The 22,866-nt window shown below is 43.8% G+C and overlaps 1 protein-coding gene across 1 annotated transcript in view; it reads left to right on the top strand.

Annotated features, from left to right (window-relative positions):
• The window catches only part of LOC126212776 (uncharacterized), a 153,446-nt gene that overhangs the window by 89,333 nt on the left and 41,247 nt on the right, over window positions 1-22,866 (top strand). The window contains exons 8-9 of the mRNA XM_049940181.1: window positions 8,556-8,734; window positions 10,756-10,897. Coding sequence (XP_049796138.1) covers window positions 8,556-8,734; window positions 10,756-10,897 — 321 coding nt within the window. The remainder of the gene's footprint in view (window positions 1-8,555; window positions 8,735-10,755; window positions 10,898-22,866) is intronic.

Raw genomic sequence — 22,866 nt, 5'->3', positions numbered from 1 at the left:
TGTCCGCCTCTCTAGCTACTCAACAACACACCCCCGCTTTGTCGGATCGACTATCGATATTGCTCTCTCTCAATACTCTCGCCCACAGTTCATACAACATCAAAGTAAATTACATATATCTTTACACAACTATTTTCTACCAAACTTATTGCAGTAAACGATAAAAAAAAAAAATTAAAAAAATGAAAGCTTTCCACAGTCAATAAACTCTAAACATATTTATCTACTTACAAAAAAGAAATAATTTCCAGTTACATATTACGTCTAGAAAACAACTTTTATCTCTCTATTACAGGACAAACAAAAAATGCACTACAACATCAAATATATATGAAAAACAAGATAAATATACAGGGTTACAAAAAGGTACGGCCAGACTTTCAGGAAACATTCCTCACACACAAATAAAGAAAAGATGTTATGTGGACATGTGTCCGGAAACGCTTAATTTCCATGTTAGAGCTCATTTTAGTTTCGTCAGTATGTACTGTACTTCCTAGATTCTGATGGTCAAATTGAAAATTTTCACATCAACATGTGTGGGCTGACGAGAATCCGCATGCAATTGTGCAATCACGTCATCAACACAGATTTTCTGTGAACGTTTGGGCAGGCATTGTTGGTGATGTCCCGATTGTGCTCCACGTTCTTCCACCTACGCTCAATGGAGCACGTTATCACGATTTCATATGGGATACTCTACCTGCGCTGCTAGAACATGTGCCTTTACAAGTACGACACAAAATATAATACCATACGACATAAGCAAATGAAAATCGGCACAGTAGATGAATTTTCATGTTGAACGATGACTCACTTCAGATACCGTTCGAGTAGTAAAAATGGCAGCATTAAGTCTTCGAACAAGATCCTCAATGTGGACTTTCCACGACAGTTTACTATCTATCTGAATACTTAGAAATTTTAACTGTTTAGTTTCCCTAATCATATGCCCATTCTGTGAAATTGAAATGTCAGGTTTTGTTGAATTGTGTCTCAGAAACTGTAAAAACTGAGTCTCACTGTGTTTTAGCGTCAGTTTATTTTTTTTTACAAGCCATGAACTTATGTCATGAACTGCACTATTTGAAACAGAGCAAATTTTGCACACAACATCCTTTACTACCAAGCTACTACCATCAGCAAAGAGAAATATTTTAGAATTTCCTGTGATACTAGAGTGGATATCATTTATATGAATAAGGAACAGGAGTGGCCCCAACACTGATCCCTGGGTCACCACCCACTTGACTGTATGCCACTCAGACCTCACATCACAGCCATTCTCAACACTGTGAATAATGACCTTTTGCTGCTTTTTGTTAAAATAAGAGGTGAACCAGTTGTGTGAGAGCTGTTTCTTGTATTCCATACTGGTCCTACTTCTGGAGCAATATTTTGTGATCAACACAATCAAACGCCTTAGTTAAATCAAAAAATGTGCCTAGCATTTGAAACCTTTTGTTTAATCCATCTAGTACCTCACAGATAAAAGAGAATATACCATTTTCACTTGTTAAATGACAATTAAGCCGAACTGTATATTTGATAGCAAATTTGTTGTTGTGGTCTTCAGCCCTGAGACTGGTTTGATGCAGCTCTCCATGCTGCTCTGTCCTGTGCAAGCTTCTTCATCTCCCAGTACCTACTGCAACCTACATCCTTCTGAATCTGCTTAGTATATTCATCTCTCGGTCTCCCTCTGCGATTTTTACCCTCCACGCTGCCCTCCAATGCTAAATTTGTGATCCTTTGATGCTTCAAAACATGTCCTACCAACCGATCCCTTCTTCTAGTCAAGTTGTGCCACAAACTTCTCTTCTCCCCAATCCTATTCAACACCTCCTCATTAGTTATGTGATCCACCCATCTAATCTTCAGCATTCTTCTGTAGCACCACATTTCGAAAGCTTCTATTCTCTTCTTGTCCAAACTAGTTATCGTCCATGTTTCACTTCCATACGTGGCTACACTCCATACAAATACTTTCAGAAACGACTTCCTGACACTTAAGTCTATACTCGATGTTAACAAATTTCTCTTCTTGAGAAACGATTTCCTTGCCATTGCCAGTCTACATTTTATATCCTGTCTACTTCGACCATCATCAGTTATTTTACTCCCTAAATAGCAAAACTCCTTTACTACTTTAAGTGTCTCATTTCCTAATCTAATTCCCTCAGCATCACCCGATTTAATTTGACTACATTCCATTATCCTCGTTTTGCTTTTGTTGATGTTCATCTTATATCCTCCTTTCAAGACACTGTCCATTCCGTTCAACTGCTCTTCCAAGTCCTTTGCTGTCTCTGACAGAATTACAATGTCATCGGCGAACCTCAAAGTTTTTACTTCTTCTCCATGAATTTTAATACCTACTCCGAATTTTTCTTTTGTTTCGTTTACTTCTTGCTCAATATACAGATTGAATAACATCGGGGAGAGGCTACAACCCTGTCTCACTCCTTTCCCAGCCAGTGCTTCCCTTTCATGCCCCTCGACACTTATAACTGCCATCTGGTTTCTGTACAAATTGTAAATAGCCTTTCACTCCCTGTATTTTACCCCTACAACCTTCAGAATTTGAAAGAGAGTATTCCAGTTAACATTGTCAAAAGCTTTCTCTAAGTCTACAAATGCTAGAAGCGTAGGTTTGCCTTTCCTTAACCTTTCTTCTAAGATAAGTCGTAAGATTACTATTGCCTCACGTGTTCCAACATTTCTGCGGATAGCAAATTATGTGATATAAAATGATTAGTTATCCATACATACACAGCCTTTTCAATAACTGTATCAAACACTGATGGCATAGAAATAGGTCTAAAATTGTCTACATTATCCCCTTTTCCCTTTTCATAAAGCGGATTTACTACTGAATACTGTTATCATTCAGGAAACTGGCCATTCTTAAAGGAAAAATTATGAATATGGCTAAGTACAGGGCTAACATGTGCAGCACAGTACTTAAATATTCTGCTAGGCACTACACCATATCCACAAGAGTCCTTAGTCTTCAGTGCTTTAATTATTGACTCAATTGTGCGTCAGTCTGGTGATTCGACCTGCTGTGCTGCCATTTACGAACAGCATTCCAGGGGATGTTTTCCAACAGGATCACGCACAACCACATACCACCGTCATAACCAAACATCGTGCATAGTGTCTCGACATGTAGCCTTGGCGTCCACAGTCACCAGATCTGTTTCCAATCGAGCACGTACGGGACATCGTCGGATGACAACTTTAGTGTCTTTCAAATAACTTCCGGGAATTCAGCCAGGTAACACTTTCAGTGACCGCCGATATTTCGGCGGGAGAACACCCCGCCATTTTCGAGGCAAACTGCAACGGACAGGCGGCGTACGTGCAAATTTAAAACCTCGGTTCTCGGACAGAAGCGGGAAAGATAACACACACACTGAACACTAGCGCCACCAAAGATGACCAAAGTCAGAGCTATCGGTAGTGAGACTACGGATTCGCAGTTTAGGTAACATTGACTCTGTCCCTCTGTTTTTTGACAAGGGAGAGAGCCGGATTCCAAACAGAGTTTAAACAGAAACCTCTATCCCTGTTAACGCGGTTGCTCGCTAATTTAATCTCAACTGCCTCCCTAATAACACTGTCCCAATAGCTGGACGTGCATGCCAATATCTCGGTGTTGCTGTATAACATGGGGTGTCCAGTATCCGAGCAATGTTCGGCAATAGCAGATCTACTTGGCTGCTGTAATTGTGTGTGCCGTTTATGGTCAGTACATCTGTCCTCCACGGTCCTGATAGTTTGACCAATACATGCCACACTGCCTATTGGCTTCTGTCTCGGGCTCTTCGGCCGACGTTCATCTAATGATTTTTCTGACATTTCGCCAGCACGAGTGGCTGGCATTGTCAAAGCTTCACCCTCCATTGCCGGTGGTGAACTGGAGCCGACCTCGCGGCCGCAGACTAAATGTACCTGGCGCGCCAACGTCCGAGGGCTTCTCCGCGGTCATTTCCGGTGCGGTTATCCTCTTGCTACCTGCGACAGTCGTTCGCTGCAGTACGGGAAGCCAGGATCCGTTTACCTTAAGGCTTTCCTCTTTCTTGTTGAAACTGTTCGCGTGTTTTTGTATTTCTAAAGCTTATCTAAACAAGCGCGTGTGATAGTGGTTCTCTACAGCCAGAACTTCCGTGTCGGCGAATTTTATTACGTGGTCGGTCTCATTGAGTGCGTGCTCTGCCACGGTCGATTTCTCCACCTGCCCCAACCTGCAATGACGCTTATGGTCTTTGATCCTGGTGTTGATGGATCGTCCAGTCATTCCGACATAAACTTTTCTGCATGTGCACGGTATACGGTATATTCCCGACATTGCAAGTGGGTCTCTTTTCTCCTTCGCCGATCTAAGACACTCTTTGATCTTCCTTGTCGGTTTGAAAATCGTCTTTACGCCATGTTTGCGCAATATACGGCCGATTCTGTCCGTCACTCTGGGAATGTATGGCAGAAAGGCCGTACCCGACATTTCTTCTTCTGGTTCCTTACTTCGCCGAGTGTTTGGCTCTGTTACACTTCTAATATAATTTGTGCAGTACCCATTGCTCCTCAGGACAGTTTCCAGGTGTTGCATTTCTCGTTTGAGGTGTTGCGGCTCACATATTCGTCCTGTTCTCATTACGAGAGTACTAATCATGCCTCTTTTGTGGCTCGGGTGGTGGTTTGACAGTTTGTGCAGGTATCGGTCCGTGTGTGTCGGCTTTCGATACACGCTGTGTCCCAGGTTTTCGCCGTCCCTTGTGACCAGCACATCTAGAAATGGCAGTTTCTTGTCCTTTTCTACTTCCATGGTAAATGTTATGTTGGCATGGAGGCTGTTCAAGTGCCTTAGGAAGTCACCGAGCTGTTCTTCACCATGGCTCCACACCACGAAAGTATCATCGACGTACCTGTACCACACGTCAGAAAAATCATTAGATGAGCGTCGGCCGAAGAGCCCGAGACAGAAGCCAATAGGCAGTTTGTCAAAAAGTGGCCACGAAAGCCTTAACAATTTTGTAATACATGCCACGCCGCAGCTACAAGGAGTGCGATATACACCCGCCTTGCGCAGTCCAACATCATCCTTAACGGAACTCAAAAGTGCTCTAATTTTAGATGGAGGTCGGAAAACACATCTCACATCGTATTTCCGTAAAATACGACCGATCTTATTGGACGTGTTTCCTACGTAAGGCAAAAAGGCAGTAGACTTAGGTGTTGACTCCTAATTATCAATCACCCGATGTACAGTTGGTCGATAGCGCAACGCACGTTCAATCTGTCTATCACTATAACCATTTTGACAAAACTTCAGGATGGGACAGCTCAGCTGGCAAAGTCTCAGCGTCAGATACGACATGTGCCCTGTGTACGAAGTACCCCTTCATGCTGAGCCGGATGGTGACAACTATTAGCTTGTAAGTACAAGTCGGTGTGAGTACGTTTCCTGTAGACTGCACGTCCCAATGATCCACCATCCTTCCTCCTAACCAACACGTCGAGAAAGGGAAGGCAACCATCCTCTTCCACCTCCATTGTAAAATAAATGTTCGGGTGGATCGAGTTCAGATGTTGCAGAGAGGCATTCAAATTCTCCCTACCATGAGGCCAAACAACGAAGGTATCGTCAACGTATCTAAAGAAACAGGCGGGTTTTAAAGGCGCCGACTCCAATGCACGTTCCTCGAAGTCTTCCATAAACAAATTTGCGATCACAGAAAACAGACTACCCATCGCAACTCCATCTGTCTGCTCGTAATACTGGTCATTAAATAAAAAGTAAGTGGATGTCAACACATGCTGAAAGAGAGAGAGGGACAGAATCGACGCTACCTCACCTGCGAATTCATAGTCTCACTATCGATAGCTCTCACTTTCCAGAATGAGATTTTCACTCTGCAGCTGAGTGTGCGCTGATATGAAACTTCCTGGCAGATTAAAACTGTGTGCCCGACCGAGGCTCGAACTCGGGACCTTTGCCTTTCGCGGGCAAGTGCTCTACCGACTGAGCTACCCAAGCACGACTCACGCCCCGTCCTCACAGCTTTACTTCTGCCAGTACCTCGTCTCCTACCTTCCAAACTTTACAGAAGCTCTCCTGCGAACCTTGCAGAACTAGCACTCCTGAAAGAAAGGATATTGCGGAGACATGGCTTAGCCACAGCCTGGGGGATGTTTCCAGAATGAGATTTTCACTCTGCAGCGGAGTGTGCGCTGATATGAAACTTCCTGCTTCCTGCTTCAGTAGCTCAGTTGGTAGAGCACTTGCCCGCGAAAGGCAAAGGTCCCGAGTTCGAGTCTCGGTCGGGCACACAGTTTTAATCTGCCAGGAAGTTTCAGCTCTCACTTTGGTCATCTTTGGTGGCACTAGTGTTCAGTGTGTGTGTTACCTTTCCTGATTCAGTCCGAGATCCGAGGTTTTAAATTTGCACGTACGCCGCCTGTCCGTTGCAGTTTGCCTTGAAAATGGCGGGGTGTTCTCCCGCCAAAATATTAGCGGTCGCTGAAAGTGTTACCTGGCTGAATTCCCGGAAGTTATTTGAAAAGTTTTATACGCCAGGAGAAACTCAGGTCTAACTTTAATGTCATCCGCAGTGAGCATTAACTGTCCCTACATTGACCAACCGTGTGCAACAGGGATTGAACTCCACCCCACAAACTGACTTCTGCACCTTTATAACGGAATTCGAGCACATTTTCATGCTTGCAGTCAACATTCTGGCAGATACAGCGGTTATTAATGTGCCAGCTTTTCACATTTGCAGTGGCTTATCTCACGCTTACTTTAACCTGTGATGTTGCAGTGTTAATCACTTAAATATGTTACCTAGACAAATGTTTTCATGAAATTTCTTTACTCTACATGATTTCTTAGTGTTAAGGGGCTCCGGAAAGGCTCAAAATCATGAAAAGTTCAATTTTTACTTTTTTGCGTTTTCTGAATCTGCAGACTATTACCTTTTAATAGATATATAATTTATTCAATTCCGAAGACTACAACTATTTTTAAATTTTTTTTTGAAATGTGTTCTACATGGGCGTGACCCACTGTGGCGCTGTTAAACTACTGTCAAATGGTGTTATTATTAACGTCCGTGTTCATCAGGTACATTTTAGTGATGTGAGATAAAGTATGTGTTGTGGCTAACCTGTGATGGTTCAATATATATCGCTGGTGTTATTGTCGATTGTTTCGTGTTTATTTACTCTGTCGTTATCTCGAAAATATTCGTAATTAATTCTGTTTCTTGAGTCTCGGTTTTGTTGAAGTATAATAATGAGTAAAAGTAAAGTTATTAGAAATCCTCTGAAGGCTTTTAAGAAAAGGAGAAATGTTGGAAAGCCAAAGGTATGTGTTATTACTGTAAACAATAAAGACGATAACCAAGTGAGTGAACCTAACCTCTCAAGTACACCTGCCCATAGCAGTCAAAGTGGGAAAGAAAATACTTCACAGAAGAAGCTCGGTTCAATGAGTGAAAACTATGAATGCTTTATGGGCGAATCGGATGTGAACGAAATATTTGATATGTCGGTTCTCAAAGGAATTTTTTCAAACTGTGTAAGATGTATTCATTGTAGTGAAGTTGGTCTGGAACTCTCCATAATAAAGCACGTAGGACTTGCTAGTGAAATACAACTGAAATGTGATAAGTGTTCATACATGACCACCTTTTGGAACAGTGTTGCAGTAACTGCAACTGAAGAAAATGGTAGCAAAATCTACGAACACAACAACGAGCGATGCTCGCTTTAGACAAGGAACGCCTTCGGGCTGCAGACAGGGCTGTAAAGAGTCTAGAAATACAAGCAAGAGTAAACAGGAGGAGGAACAAGAGGAAGCTGGAGGAGGAGTTTGCAGAGGATGAAGATAATCCATCCTATGGACCTGGAATGCACTAAAAAGTTAATCCAATCTTTGTCGCTCGATTCCCAAAACTTTTATTTTCTCATACTAATTACATGTTTTCTAAGGATCTTCCAAACATATTTGTTTCAAACTTTCAGTAAATGTTAGACAGTACCTTCTGCATAATTTAACACAGCCTTTTTCCAAAAAACTGTATATTTTTGAATATATAAATAAAAAATTGCAAAAAAATGTTGTGAATTTTCATTACGATTGAAAAAAAATCATCTTTAATAACTGAACTAAAATTTTGTAAAATCCCTGTGTTAAGTTGTAGCCCATATTCCAATAAATAATGTGTAAAAAGTTCAACTTCCTACCTCAAATACTTTGTGAGGAAGGATGTAATTTATAAGCGTTATTTTAACATTGCAAGTATAGGGCATTCCGGAGCCTCTTAAATATGTTACCTACACTAATGTTTTCGTGAAATTTCTTTACTCTACACGATTTCTTGGTGTTAAGACAATTTTTTTCTGTCAGTGCACAAAGTGTGAAGAGAGGTGAGGGCAATTTTTGGACATCAGTAGTAAAGGTGCCAAAAAGTAGCCTCTGCCCTTTGTTCAGACTCACGGTCTGCTTTGTACGGTGTGGACTTAGCCCTGTGCTTTTGTCTGTCTGGCAGGAGGGCGACTGTGACTGAGATTTACGCCTACATCGTGAGCCACTTCCCCTACTACGAGCGCAACAAGAAGGCCTGGCAAAAATCGATCCGCAACATCCTGTCGCTCGGCAAGTACTTCGTCAAAGTGCCGCGGGAGGACGGCAACCGCAAGGGCGAGTGCTGCTGCTTCTGGATGCTCAGTAAGTCGTGCGACAAGTGCCGGGGTGACACGACGTGACGTGGCGTCACCTCCTCTTTTCCTACTCTCTCACTGCTTAAAAAGAAAAATAATAAAAATGTTTTCCACTGTATAGTGTGATGAAACTGTAACCAGTATTTAGGATGATGAGAAGAAAACAGTCTTGGTTGTGATGTTGAAATTACTGTTTATTTATTCATCAGTGACATGAAATGTGTGTCATTGGTGAATAAATAAACAGCAATTTCAAACAAGACTGTTTTCTTCTCATCAGATACAAGGGTGGTTTGGAAAGTTCTCGGAACGGAATAGAAAAAAAAAAAAAAAATACTTACGTCACTGAAACTTTTTATTTTTCAATGTAGTCTCTTTGTAGATTAATGCACTCGGTCCAACGATGTTTTGGTGCCTTGATCCCATCTCAAAAATAAGTTTCCTCCAGGCCTGGAAAATAATTGTTAACTCCGGCTATCAGTTCTTTGTTTGAAGCGAATCTTCATCCACCGAGAAAAATTTTCAGTTTTGGGAAGAGATGGAAGTCTGACGGAGCCGTATCAGGTGAATAAGGCGGTTGTGGCAACAGTTCGTACCTTAGTTGGCGTAATTTTGCCACGGCACGGCACGGCACGTGTGCGCGAGCGTGCATTGTCCTGATGGAAGATGACATTCCTCTTGGCTAAACCTGGCCTTTTTTTGCGTACCTTTTGTTGCAATTTGTCCAGGAGGATAGCATAGTATTCTCCAGTAATTGTTTGCCCAGTGGGGAGATAATCTACAAACAGAACCCCCTTCGCATCCCAGAACACTGATGGCAAGACCTTACCCGCCGAAGGAATTGTCTTTCCTTTCTTTGGTGGCAGAGTGTCGGCATCTTTCCACCGCTTTGACTGTTGTTCTGTCTCTGGGGGTATAGAAGTGCACAAAAGTTCCATCTGTGGTCACAAACCGCCACAGAAAATCTTATTCGTTTCTTCTGAAACGGGCCAAACGTTGTTCCGATATGTGAATTCTCTTGAATTTTTGATTCAGTGCCAAGAGTCGCGGCATCCATCTTGCAGAAATGTTTTTCCTTTCTAATTCTGCAGTTAAAATGTGATATACCCTTTCAGATGACATCTGGCAAGTACGAGAAGTTTCACGCACTTTCAATCGGCGATCCTCCGTGACCATTTTGTGCACTTTTGCAATGATTTCTGGAGCAGTGACACATATTGGCCGACCACTGCGCGGATCATCATCTAAGATCTCCCTACCAAATTTAAATTCGTTTGTCCACTTGGCAACAGTTCAATACGAAAGAGCAGAGTCCCCGAGTGTATTCTGGAAATCGACAGGAATGTCCTTTGCTTTTGTACCTATCTGTATGAAGTACGTAAACACTGAAACTTCGTGGCAGATTAAAACTGTGTGCCGGACCGAGATTCGAACTCGGGACCATTGCCTTTCGTGGGCAAGTGCTCTACCAACTTAGCTACCCAAGCATGACTCACGCCCCGTCCTCACAGCCTTAATTCCGCCAGTACCTCGTCTCCTACCTTCCAAACTTCAGAGAAGCTATCCTGCGAAGCTTGCAGAACTAGCACTTCTGGAAGAAAGGATATTGCGGAGACGTGGCTTAGCCACAGCCTGGGGGATGTTTCTAGAATAAAATTTTCACTCTACAGCGGAGAGTGCACTGATATGAAACTTCCTGGCAGATTAAAACTGTGTGCAAGTCACTATGCGGGAACGACCACAGAGCCACGTCAACGCCACAGCTCTCTTCCGAGAGCGCTGACGTGGCACATGTTGCAACTCGTTGCGCTAGTGCTGATCTCTCGTGGTGATTCTGAGAACTTTCAAAACCACCCTCGTACGAGTAGGAAACTGATGTGGACGTTTTGGTAACACAGGGCCACGACTCGACTAATAACTCGGAAGATTTCACCGATCTACACTATTTTATGTTCAGTGACTGTGATTGTCCCGCTGTGTACTCGCATGACGTGCACAGTGACTGATTACTGTGTTTTCTGGTTGCAGACTGGAAATACAAGGAGAGGTTCGCGAGTGCCAACTTCCGCTGGAAGCAGTCCACGAAGCGGCCAGTCCGCAGGGGTCCGAAGGCGATCACCACACCTTTAGCGCCCTGCGAGAAAACTGTCACCTCGCTGCACTGCGCCAGGTACGAGCCACGCCAGTACCCCGTAAGGTTACCATATCCTCGGAAACAACTCCAATGTCGACATACAGGGTGATTCAAAAAGAATACCACAACTTTAAAAATGTGTATTTAATGAAAGAAACATAATACAACCTTCTGTTATACATCATTACAAAGAGTATTTAAAAAGGTTTTTTTTCACTCAAAAACAAGTTCAGAGATGTTGCCCCCTCCAGACACTCGAGCAATATCAACCCGATACTCCAACTCGTTCCACACTCTCTGTAGCATATCAGGCGTAACAGTTTGGATAGCTGCTGTTATTTCTCGTTTCAAATCATCAATGGTGGCTGGGAGAGGTGGCCGAAACACCATATCCTTAACATACCCCCATAAGAAAAAATCGCAGGGGGTAAGATCAGGGCTTCTTGGAGGCCAGTGATGAAGTCCTCTGTCACGGGCTGCCTGGCGGCCGATCCGTCGCCTCGGGTAGTTGACGTTCAGGTAGTTACGGACAGATAAGTGCCAATGTGGTGGCGCTCCATCCTGCTGAAATATGAATTGTTGTGCTTCTTGTTCGAGCTGAGGGAACAGCCAATTCTCTAAAATCTCCAGATACTGTAGTCCAGTTACAGTAGCACCTTCGAAGAAAAAGGGACCAAAAACTTTATTGGCACAGAAAACGTTCACCTTAGGCGAGTCACGTTCATACTGAGTTGTTTCCCGTGGATTCTCAGTGCCCCATATACAGACATTGTGACGGTTGACTTTCCCGTTAGTGTGGAAAGTTGCTTCATCACTAAACACAATCTTTGAAACGAAAGATTCATCTGTTTCCATTTGAGCAAGGATAAAATCACAGAAATCGATTCTTTTAATCTTATCAGCTGCACGCAGTGCTCGAACAATTTCAGACGATAAGGTTTCATAACTAACCTTTTTCGTAGGACTCTCCATACAGTCGATTGTGGAATTTGCAGCTCTCTGCTAGCTCTGCGAGTCGATTTTCCTGGGCTGCGAACAAATGCTTGCTGGATGCATGCTACATTTTCATCACTCGTTCTCGGCCGTCCAGAACTTTTCCCTTTGCACAAACACCCATTCTCTGTAAACTGTTTATACCAACGTTTAATACACCACCTATTAGGAGGTTTAACACCATACTTCGTTCGAAATGCACGCTGAACAACTGTCGTCGATTCATTTCTGCCGTACTCGATAACACAAAAAGCTTTCCGTTGAGCGGTCGCCATCTTAGCATCAACTGACGCTGACGCCTAGTCAAGAGCGCCTCAAGCGAACAAATGTACAACTAAATGAAACTTTATAGCTGCCTTAATTCGCCGACAGATAATGCTTAGCTCTGCCTTTTGTCGTTGCAGAGTTTTAAATTCCTAAAGTTGTGGTATTCTTTTTGAATCACCCTGTATATCTCTGTTAACACTTTGCCGTCCGGCGACACCGCAGTGGTGTCGTGTGCGTAGTACCGCGCAGTGGCCGGTGACAGCACGTAGCGGGACTTTGAATTTCGCCGCGCTACACTCGTTCCGTCAGATAAAAATATTCTGTCGCACCGGTATGAGCGCTCTACGGCAGAGAAAATACCAAAATTGTAACCTTTTTTGTAAGGCAGACGTGATCTGATGACGACGTTAAAAAAAACTTATTAGCTAATCTTGATCTGATTTTATTGTGTAGACATGTTGTGGAAGTTGATTAGAAATTCGGAGGATGGAAGTAGCAAAGTAAATTAATTTGCATACAGTATCAAGATGATTTTAATTGGTATAAATTAGTGATTCCTGGACTATTGCAAGATTTCGGAGCAGACTTTTCACGCAGAAATGAAGGAGATTTTTGAAGACCTGGACGCCGCCCGAAAGAAGACAAGTTAACCTGGTAAAGGATGATCTCTCATCTACGCCACTTCCCCCTGTCAGTTACATTCTGTTATTCTCTGTTTCTTTTCAGTAACTTTTGTAGTGGAAATTGGTTTAACTTTTGCTCAAAAACGCCACAAGGACCACCCCAACTATAGCTTTTCTGTAATACGAAGTCCGATTTGCATTTCATTCTTTCCTTTTTGCACGGTCATTTACGATTTTAAAACCCCCTTTTTATTCACGATTTCTTCCACATTTTCAAGCTCTTTTCTTCTCTCTTATTTTTCTTCTCTTTTTTTTTTATTAACCACTACAAGCACTTTAGTATCTTTCGCATTCTGTTGCTTTGTTTAGGTAACAATAAGTTACACACTCCTGGAAATTGAAATAAGAACACCGTGAATTCATTGTCCCAGGAAGGGGAAACTTTATTGACACATTCCTGGGGTCAGATACATCACATGATCACACTGACAGAACCACAGGCACATAGACACAGGCAACAGAGCATGCACAATGTCGGCACTAGTACAGTGTATATCCACCTTTTGCAGCAATGCAGGCTGCTATTCTCCCATGGAGACGATCGTAGAGATGCTGGATGTAGTCCTGTGGAACGGCTTGCCATGCCATTTCCACCTGGCGCCTCAGTTGGACCAGCGTTCGTGCTGGACGTGCAGACCGCGTGAGACGACGCTTCATCCAGTCCCAAACATGCTCAATGGGGGACAGATCCGGAGATCTTGCTGGCCAGGGTAGTTGACTTACACCTTCTAGAGCACGTCGGGTGGCACGGGATATATGCGGACGTGGATTGTCCTGTTGGAACAGCACATTCCCTTGCCGGTCTAGGAATGGTAGAACAATGGGTTCGATGACGGTTTGGATGTACCGTGCACTATTCAGTGTCCCCTCGACGATCACCAGTGGTGTACGGCCAGTGTAGGAGATCGCTCCCCACACCACGATGCCGGGTGTTGGCCCTGTGTGCCTCGGTCGTATGCAGTCCTGATTGTGGCGCTCACCTGCACGGCGCCAAACACGCATACGACCATCATTGGCACCGAGGCAGAAGCGACTCTCATCGCTGAAGACGACACGTCTCCATTCGTCCCTCCATTCACGCCTGTCGCGACACCACTGGAGGCGGGCTGCACGATGTTGGGGCGTGAGCGGAAGACGGCCTAACGGTGTGCGGGACCGTAGCCCAGCTTCACAGAGACGGTTGCGAATGGTCCTCGCCGATACCCCAGGAGCAACAGTGTCCCTAATTTGCTGGGAAGTGGCGGTGCGGTCCCCTACGGCACTGCGTAGGATCCTACGGTCTTGGCGTGCATCCGTGCGTCGCTGCGGTCCGGTCCCAGGTCGACGGGCACGTGCACCTTCCGCCGACCACCGGCGACAACATCGATGTACTGTGGAGACCTCACGCCCCACGTGTTGAGCAATTCGGCGGTACGTCCACCCGGCCTCCCGCATGCCCACTATACGCCCTTGCTCAAAGTCCGTCAACTGCACATACGGTTCACGTCCACACTGTCGCGGCATGCTACCAGTGTTAAAGACTGCGATGGAGCTCCGTGTGCCACGGCAAACTGACGGCTGACACTGACGGCGGCGGTGCACAAATGCTGCGCAGCTAGCGCCATTCGACGGCCAACACCGCGGTTCCTGGTGTGTCCGCTGTGCCGTGCGTGTGATCATTGCTTGTACAGCCCTCTCGCAGTGTCCGGATCAAGTATGGTGGGTCTGACACACCGGTGTCAATGTGTTCTTTTTTCCATTTCCAGGAGTGTATATTCCGGCGCGGGACAACCCTTAGCAAAAACAGTGATGGAACTATTGTCACCTTCTTGTGGAAAGTGGCACCACCTCTACGTGGATAATTATTATGACAGTGTAGAATTTGCAGAGAAGTTGCTTGAAAAGAAAATTCGAGTGTGTGGAACTATACAGAAAAATAGAGGATTATCAGAAAAATTAAAGCACGCAAAAGTCAATGTGTTTGAAGCTCGTCATCAACGGGAAGGTGACAAAACTGGCGATGAGCGAAATAATCCGAACTAGTGCTGCCGGCGACGAGCGAATAAATTTGCACGAGACGTGCGGACGGTAAAGTGTTAATCTGTGGAAGATTAGCCTAACCGAGCATCCCGGTTCTGCCGGGACAGCCCCAGATTTTTTAAAAGACCTGGTGTCCCGAGAATATAATTCGCGACGCACAGTTGTCCCGGTTTTTAATTGAGCAACGAAATGTGTGCAATATTATTTCTCATTTAATTAAGTATTTGTGGGAAATAAGTTTCCTGCAAGTAGAAAGTTATTGAAATATATATTTTTACAGTATATAGGCCTATTGCATTTGATGTAATTCGTCTTGTGCCTAAAGAAAGACTAAGCGATTTTTTCGAAAGAAAAGCAAACACCACCTATCCCTGCCTCTAACCGTCCAACATTCCACTTTATGACTCTGGAGACAAGTACATCTGTGGGATGGTGCGGTTTTCTTTCGTGTGAGGAACTTGTACCCCTTCTTTCATCCTGTGATACACAGCATAGGAGACAAGTACATTTGTGGGGTCCTGCCTCGTCGTCTCTTGTAGGATGCCTAAAGCATGCTGCCTTCTCGGATAGTTATTCAACAATTCAAGCAAATAATATTAATAGTTTTGATTACCATAAAGAAATACCGTCAGACTTCAAGAAGAATATAATAATTCCAATCCCAAAGAAAGCAGGTGCTGACAGAGTTGAAAATTACCGAACTATCAGTTTAATAAGTCACAGCTGCTAAATACTAACGTGAATTCTTTACAGACGAATGGAAAAACTGGTAGAAGCTGACCTCGGGGAAGATCAGTTTGGATTCTGTAGAAATATTGGAACAAATGAGGCAATACTGACCTTACGACTCACCTTAGAAGAAAGATTAAGGAAAGGCAAACCTAAGTTTCTAGCATTTGTAGACTTAGAGAAAGCTTTTGACAATGTTGACTGGAATACTCTCTTTCAAATTCTAAAGGTGGCAGCGGTAAAATAAAGGGAGCGAAAGGCTATTTACAATTTGTACAGAAACCACATGGCAGTTATAAGAACAGAGGGGCATGAAAGGGAAGCAGTGGTTGGGAAGGGAGTGAGACAGGGTTGTAGCCTCTCCCCGATGTTATTCAATCTGTATATTGAGCAAGCAGTGAAGGAAACAAAAGAAAAGTTCGGAGTAGGAATTAAAATCCAGGGTATTTGTACGGAGTGTAGCCATGTATGGAAGTGAGACATGGACAATAAATAGTTTAGACAAGAAGAGAATAGAAGCTTTTGAAATTTGGTGGTACAGAAGAATGCTGAAGATTAGATGGGTAGATCACATAACTAATGAGGAGGTATTGAATAGGAGTGGGGAGAAGAGAAGTTTGTGGCACAATTTGACCAGAAGAAGGGATCGGTTGGTAGGACATGTTCTGAGGCATCGAGGGATCACAAATTTAGCATTGGAGGGCAGTGTGGAGGGTAAAAATCGTGGAGGGATACCAAGAGATGAATACACTAAGCAGATTCAGAAGGATATAGGTTGCAGTAGGTACTGGGAGATGAAGAAGCTTGCACAGGATAGATTAGCATGGAGAGCTGCAGCAAACCAGTCTCAGGACTGAAGACCACAACAACAACAACAGTTAATCGAGAAAAGGTGGTGGGACCCACACTAACGAACCACGGTGTTACCACAGATACATACAAGAGGTTTTCTGGTAGTCCAGGGTTGGCAGGGATGCCTACCACCTCAGTGGATCACGATAGCGTGACCGTAGCGACATCTGTTGGCTAGCTGGGGATTGAGGGTCCCTAATCACTTTGCCTCTAGACGCCTATAATGGAGACCCACAAAAGTCTTATTCAAATTCTGTCAGCTACTGATAACATTGTTTCACAAGAGCCCACGGAATGCCCGCGATCACTCAACATGTGATGCTGTTCACATGCCTTATATACCCGACTCGACCTGGTAACAGCGTTACAGTCGAACAACGGTGATGCCCCTGATGATTGATCTGCATGACACAGTGAATTTCAGGTCAGTTTTTCGATTTGGTAGAGGGGACCAAACAGCGAGGTCATCGGTCCTGTGAATTCCAGCTCTGATCATTTGCATACCCACCAATGGTTTGAATATGTGCAGAGTTTCATTGACATCTGATCGTGTGTTCTGTGTGCTTAACTTTCTTTGCCAGTGAGTAAGCTACCACTTCTGTGGATACTACAGATTCTGTGAGTAAAACTGGGACACTTCTGTTTATGTTCATTTCTTATGGTACATCTACATCTACATCGACATCCGTACTCTGGAAACCACTGTAAAGCACATGGCAGATGGTATGTCCCTGTAAAGGATGAGCCAGACAATCGGGGACTTTACTTTATTATATGTGCTTCCAAACGGTAACTTCATTGTTCCGTTATGGCCAAGCCACGGCCGGCAGTGTTAGCTGCCTGTAAATTCTTTCGTCCCACGGTCCAGTAGCCGGCCGGAATGGCCGAGCGGTTCTAGGCGCTACAGTCTGGAACCGCGCGACTGCTACGGTCGCAGGTTCGAATCCTGCTCGGGCATGGATGTGTGTGGTGTCCTTAGGTTAGTTAGGTTTAAGTAGTTCTATGTTCTAGGGGACTCATGACCTTAGAAGTTAAGTCCCATAGTGCTCAGAGCCATTTGAACCATTTGAACGGTCCAGTAACAGGAAGTCAGCAGCAAGGAAGGGCACCTTGATCACACGCTTCTCTCGTGTGCTTACGAGGTAACACCGCCCCAGGCGTCGCTTAGCAGGCGACGCTCTGGAAACTTCCACGCTGCCCACACGGTTTTCTCGATTCCGACCAGTCAGGGCGGAGGAAGCCACGTGGTGCGTCGAATATACCCGGCCGCCCGTCGCCGGGCCCGCTCTCTTGCATTTTTGCTCACCTGCGAGTCGGATGCGCGCCCTGTAGCATTGAACATCTCCCGCTTCCCCCGGTGCTGCGGCACTGTGGACTTAGTTTCGGCAGACAACAACTTTCAGTAGCTTCGCAAACTGTCTCTCGCCAGACTCTACGCTCTGGCTCACCCTCACCTCCCTAGGCCTATGTAACCCCTTTCAACATGCTTTTGCCAATAAATGGCCTTTATCTAAAAATAATCCTAATCGCTCCATAACGCCCACCGCCTGCCCATACGCCCATCCTGTACCTGTCGTTAAGGTTTCTTCCTGTTCCATTCACTTACAGAAAGAATGAAAGTTTGAATGTGTCTCTGTGTGCACTATAGTTCAATTCATTTATCTTGGCGGTTCGCGCATGCCCGCCCAGACGCGGGAGATTGCTGCGTTGCCAGTTGTACGCGGCAAGAGAAGCACCGCCATAGTATAGTATAGTTCGCAAAGTTACGTTTAAAAGGGGGGAGCACGCAGTTTATGAAGTAAAGCCACCACGGCCGCATTAACCCTTTCGCTGCTACAGAGACGTGCTCCTCGCATTCCGCGCTGTGCGCGATTTTGTCATCATTGTACTGCTCGCCTGTGCAGACACACGGTGTTCCGACTGCTTTGACACACTTTATCATTCGATTTCACAAAAACTATTTGGTCTAAAAATTTGATTTTTACACATCTTCTTGACTGATATCTTCCGCCCATAAATGACTTAATTTTGTTTCGATGTTCAACACAGTTATTGTACAGCATTAGATGTAGTAAACCATTGCTTGAAATTTTGAAGAGTTTGCAGAGGTAAAAGTCCATAGCGTATACTTTCCTTATGGTCGATTTTAGTTGCCACTAGAAATTTCAAAAAATTACATTCAAACGAATAAAATTCACAAAGTAAGACACTTCGATATTGTTTTTAAATTAAGAAAATAGTAAGCACCGGTCAATGTTTGAACTCGGAACCTCTCGCTTATCGGCCATACACTTTAACCATTACGCTAACGTAGCTCATCATTCACTATAACTCCCGGAGCACTTTAAAAGATGACGCAAAATACCGACAAACACTGTTGGTATGATTATGAATTACTCACGTTTCGTCGAAGTACAATATGAAATAAACAATTACCGCTGTTCTTTATTGCGAAAAAGCAGTTAGTGAGAATGGTACAAACACCTTTCCTTGCTATCGCCTGAATTAGGAGGCTTATTACTTTATTACTATATCTTTGTCATTTACCAGCCATGGCTGGACAGACTGCATCACAAATACAATGTTTATCAACTAACATTTATACAACATCATATACAAAATTTATATTACAAACAAAAGAAAATATTTATGGAGTGCTTGTTTGGTTTAATTAATTAATAGAATATGAAGCAATTGGTATAAAGAATGCTTTTTCAAAACTTTCTATAAAAGAAAGTCTGCTGTCAAGACATTGCTTTTGTTCTATTACTTTATTTATGACTGAACGTTTCTACAACTGAAGACACTCGTCCGTGCTCTGCACTTCAGTCGAGCTCTGGCAACGCCGTTCTCTGTTCGTTGGCTGACTGCGTTTTGTGACGTCAGATGCGCAGAACGAACCTAAACTCGGCCGCCGTCGTAAATGACGCGCACTTTAACTATTCTGATATTATCCTCTCAAGCCCTATTTAACTGATACATAGGGGATCATAATACATTCCCAGAGTAATCATTTAAAGACAGTTCTCAAAAATTTGCTAACACACTTTCTCGGAATAATTTGCTTCTATCTTTGGGAGAATGCCACTTCAGTTCATCCAGTATCTCTGCGACCCACTCTTGTGAGTGAAAGGGATCTGGTACTTTTCATGCTGCCCTTCTCTCTGTGCATTCGATATCTGCTGTTAGTCCTATTTGGAATGGGTCCCACATATTAGAGCAATATTCTAGAATGGGTCGCACAAGTGATTTGCAAGCAATCTCCTTTGTAAACTGATTGCACTTCTCCAGTATTGTAGCAATAAACCAATGTCTACCACCTGCTTCACACATGTCTGAACCAATGTGACCATTCCGTGTCACATCCCTACAAAATGTTACAGCCAGGTATTTGCACAAGGTGGCCAGTTCAAACAGTGACTCATTAACATTGTAGTCATAGAATATTTTTTTTTTTTGTTTCTTTGTTTCATGAAGTGTACATTCTTGCATTTCTTTATGTTTAAAGTAAGTCGCCAATTTTTGCACAACTCTGAAAACTTATCAAGAAGTGACTGAATATTTATGCAGCTGCTTTAAGATAGCACTTTCTTATAGATAACTGCATCACCTGCAAAATGCCCGAGGTTACTATTAATATTGTCTGCAAGTTTTTTTTTTTTTTTTAGCACTACACGACTCAACTTCGGAGGTCATCAGTCCCCTAGAACTTATAACTACTTAAACCTAACTAACCTAAGGACATCACACACATCCGTGCCCGAGGCAGGATTCGAACCCGCAACCGGAGTGGTTGCTCGGCTCCAGACTGTAGTGCCTAGAGCCGCACGGCCACTCTGGCTGGGTGCAAGGTCATTAATACACAATATTAACAGCAAGGGTCCCAACACACTTCCCTTGGGCACACCTGAAGTTACTTCTACATTTGACAATGACTGTCCTACCAAGACAATGAGCTGCATTCTCCCTACCAAAAAGTCCATACAGTCACAGATTTCATTCAACACCCCATATGATCGTACTTTTGACAATAAGTATAGGTGCAGTACCGAGTCGTACGCTTTTCGGAAATCGAGCAGCACTACATGGCATGTACCCAACTGCCTCGATCCAAAGCTTTCAGTATATCTTGTGAGAAAAGTGGGAGTTGGGTTTCACATGGTCAGTGGTTTTGGAATCCATGCTGCTTGGCATTGAGGAGGACATTCTTTTTGTGATACCTCATTAAAATTGAGGAAAGAATATGTTCTTAGATTCAACAACAAATTGATGTCAAGGATGTTGGATGAGAGGTTCGTAGATCACTTCTACTACCCTTCTTGTAGATGGGTGTGACCTGTACTTTCTTCCAACTACTGGTAACAGTTTTTTGTTCGAGGGATCTGCGATAGATTATAGTTAGAAGAGGGGCTAACTAAGCCGCAAGTTGATTATAGAATCTGACAGGGATTGCAGCGGGTCCTGGAGCTTTGTTCAGCTTTTAATGATTTCGGCTGTTTCTCAACATTACTGACACTAATACTGATTTCCCTCATCTTCTCAGTGGTACAAAGCTTGGGTTTTCCTTTGCAGAAGATTGCCTCCACTAATGGACCTGTCCTCACAAGTACCTCAGTCAGCAGCCATTGTTAGCTGGATTCCTCAGTCGTAGGGCATTACACTGACTCTGTGGAAATTGGTTTCATAATTGGCTGTAACACCTTAGAACCCAATTTGCTTTGATCACTCACACCAACGTGCTGTGATCACTCGTGCCAACGTGATACACAGTCGTCAAAATCATTTCGTTTAGTGATCACTGGTCTGAACTGCCTTTCACCCATTTATGCAGCAGGTTGTCTTGCTGGGATGTTGGCATCCTGACCTGTGAATGAATTCTGTGTGAAGTCCTTGCCCTTGTTAAATACTGAGGCTGCAGTTTCATCCGAAATGAAGCCAATCGCCTTGCTCCTCAGTGCTGCTTTGGAACCCAGTGTCAAAACGCCTTTGGACCGTCACCTGCTGCATCTTTGTGGCATGCACAGTCCCACAACATGAGCTACGGAGTGCATACCCTGCAAAGGCAAACAGCTATTCATCTGCCTTGTGACTTTGCACAGATATATGGCACATGGTCCATGACCAATCAGGTGCAGTCTCTCTCTTCACAATCAGTGAAAAAAGTCTCGTTTTTTCTCTCTTCCCGATCTTAACGTAACTTACTTGTGAATTTGCTTCAAAAAATTTATTTTTTGTTTTTCACCTTATATCAGTATTTACCTCCCCCATGAACCATGGACCTTGCCGTTGGTGGGGAGGCTTGCGTGCCTCAGCGATACAGGTGGCCGTACCGTAGCTGCAACCACAACGGATGGGTATCTGTTGAGAGGCCAGACAAACGTGTGGTTCCTGAAGAGGGGCAGCAGCCTTTTCAGTAGTTGCAAGGGCAACAGTCTGGATGATTGACTGATCTGGCCTTGTCACACTAACCAAAACGGCCTTGCTGTGCTGGTACTGCGAATGGCTGAAAGCCAGGGCAAACTACGGCCGTAATTTTTCCCGAGGGCATGAGGCTTTACTGAATGATTAAATATTCCGGAGGTAAAATAGTCCCCCATTCGGATCTCCGGGCGGGGACTACTCCAGAGGACGTCGTTATCAGGAGAAAGAAAACTGGCGTTCTACGGATGGGAGCGTGGAATGTCAGGTCCCTTAATCGGGCAGGTAGGTTAGAAAATTTAAAAAGGGAAATGGATAGGTTAAAGTTAGATATAGTGGGAATTAGTGAAGTTCGGTGGCAGGAGGAACAAGACTTCTGGTCAGGTGATTACAGGGTTATAAATACAAAATCAAATAGGGGTAATACAGGAGTAGGTTTAATAATGAATAGGAAAATAGGAACGCGGGTAAGCTACTGCAAACAGTATAGTGAAAGCATTATTGTGGCCAAGATAGATACGAAGCCCACACCTACTACAGTAGTACAAGTTTATATGCCAACTAGCTCTGCAGATGACGAAGAAATTGAAGAAATGTATGATGAAATAAAAGAAATTATTCAGATAGTGAAGGGTGACGAAAATTTAATAGTCATGGGTGACTGGAATTCGGTAGTAGGAAAAGGGAGAGAAGGAAACATAGTAGGTGAATATGGATTGGGCCTAGAAATGAAAGAGGAAGCCACCTGTTAGAATTTTCCACAGAACACAACTTAATCATAGCTAACACTTGGTTCAAGAATCATAAAAGAAGGTTGTATACATGGAAGAATCCTGGAGATACTAAAAGGTATCAGATAGATTATATAATGGTAAGACAGAGATTTAGGAACCAGGTTTTAAATTGTAAGACATTTCCAGGGGCAGATGTGGACTCTGACCACAATCTATTGGTTATGACCTGTAGATTAAAACTGAAGAAACTGCAAAGAGGTGGGAATTTAAGGAGATGGGGCCTGGATAAACTGAAAGAACCAGAAGTTGT

This window comes from Schistocerca nitens, chromosome 11 (assembly GCF_023898315.1).
Source record: "Schistocerca nitens isolate TAMUIC-IGC-003100 chromosome 11, iqSchNite1.1, whole genome shotgun sequence".
Classification (NCBI taxonomy): Eukaryota; Metazoa; Arthropoda; class Insecta; order Orthoptera; family Acrididae; genus Schistocerca; species Schistocerca nitens.
This window is presented reverse-complemented; position numbering and strand designations above follow the sequence as displayed.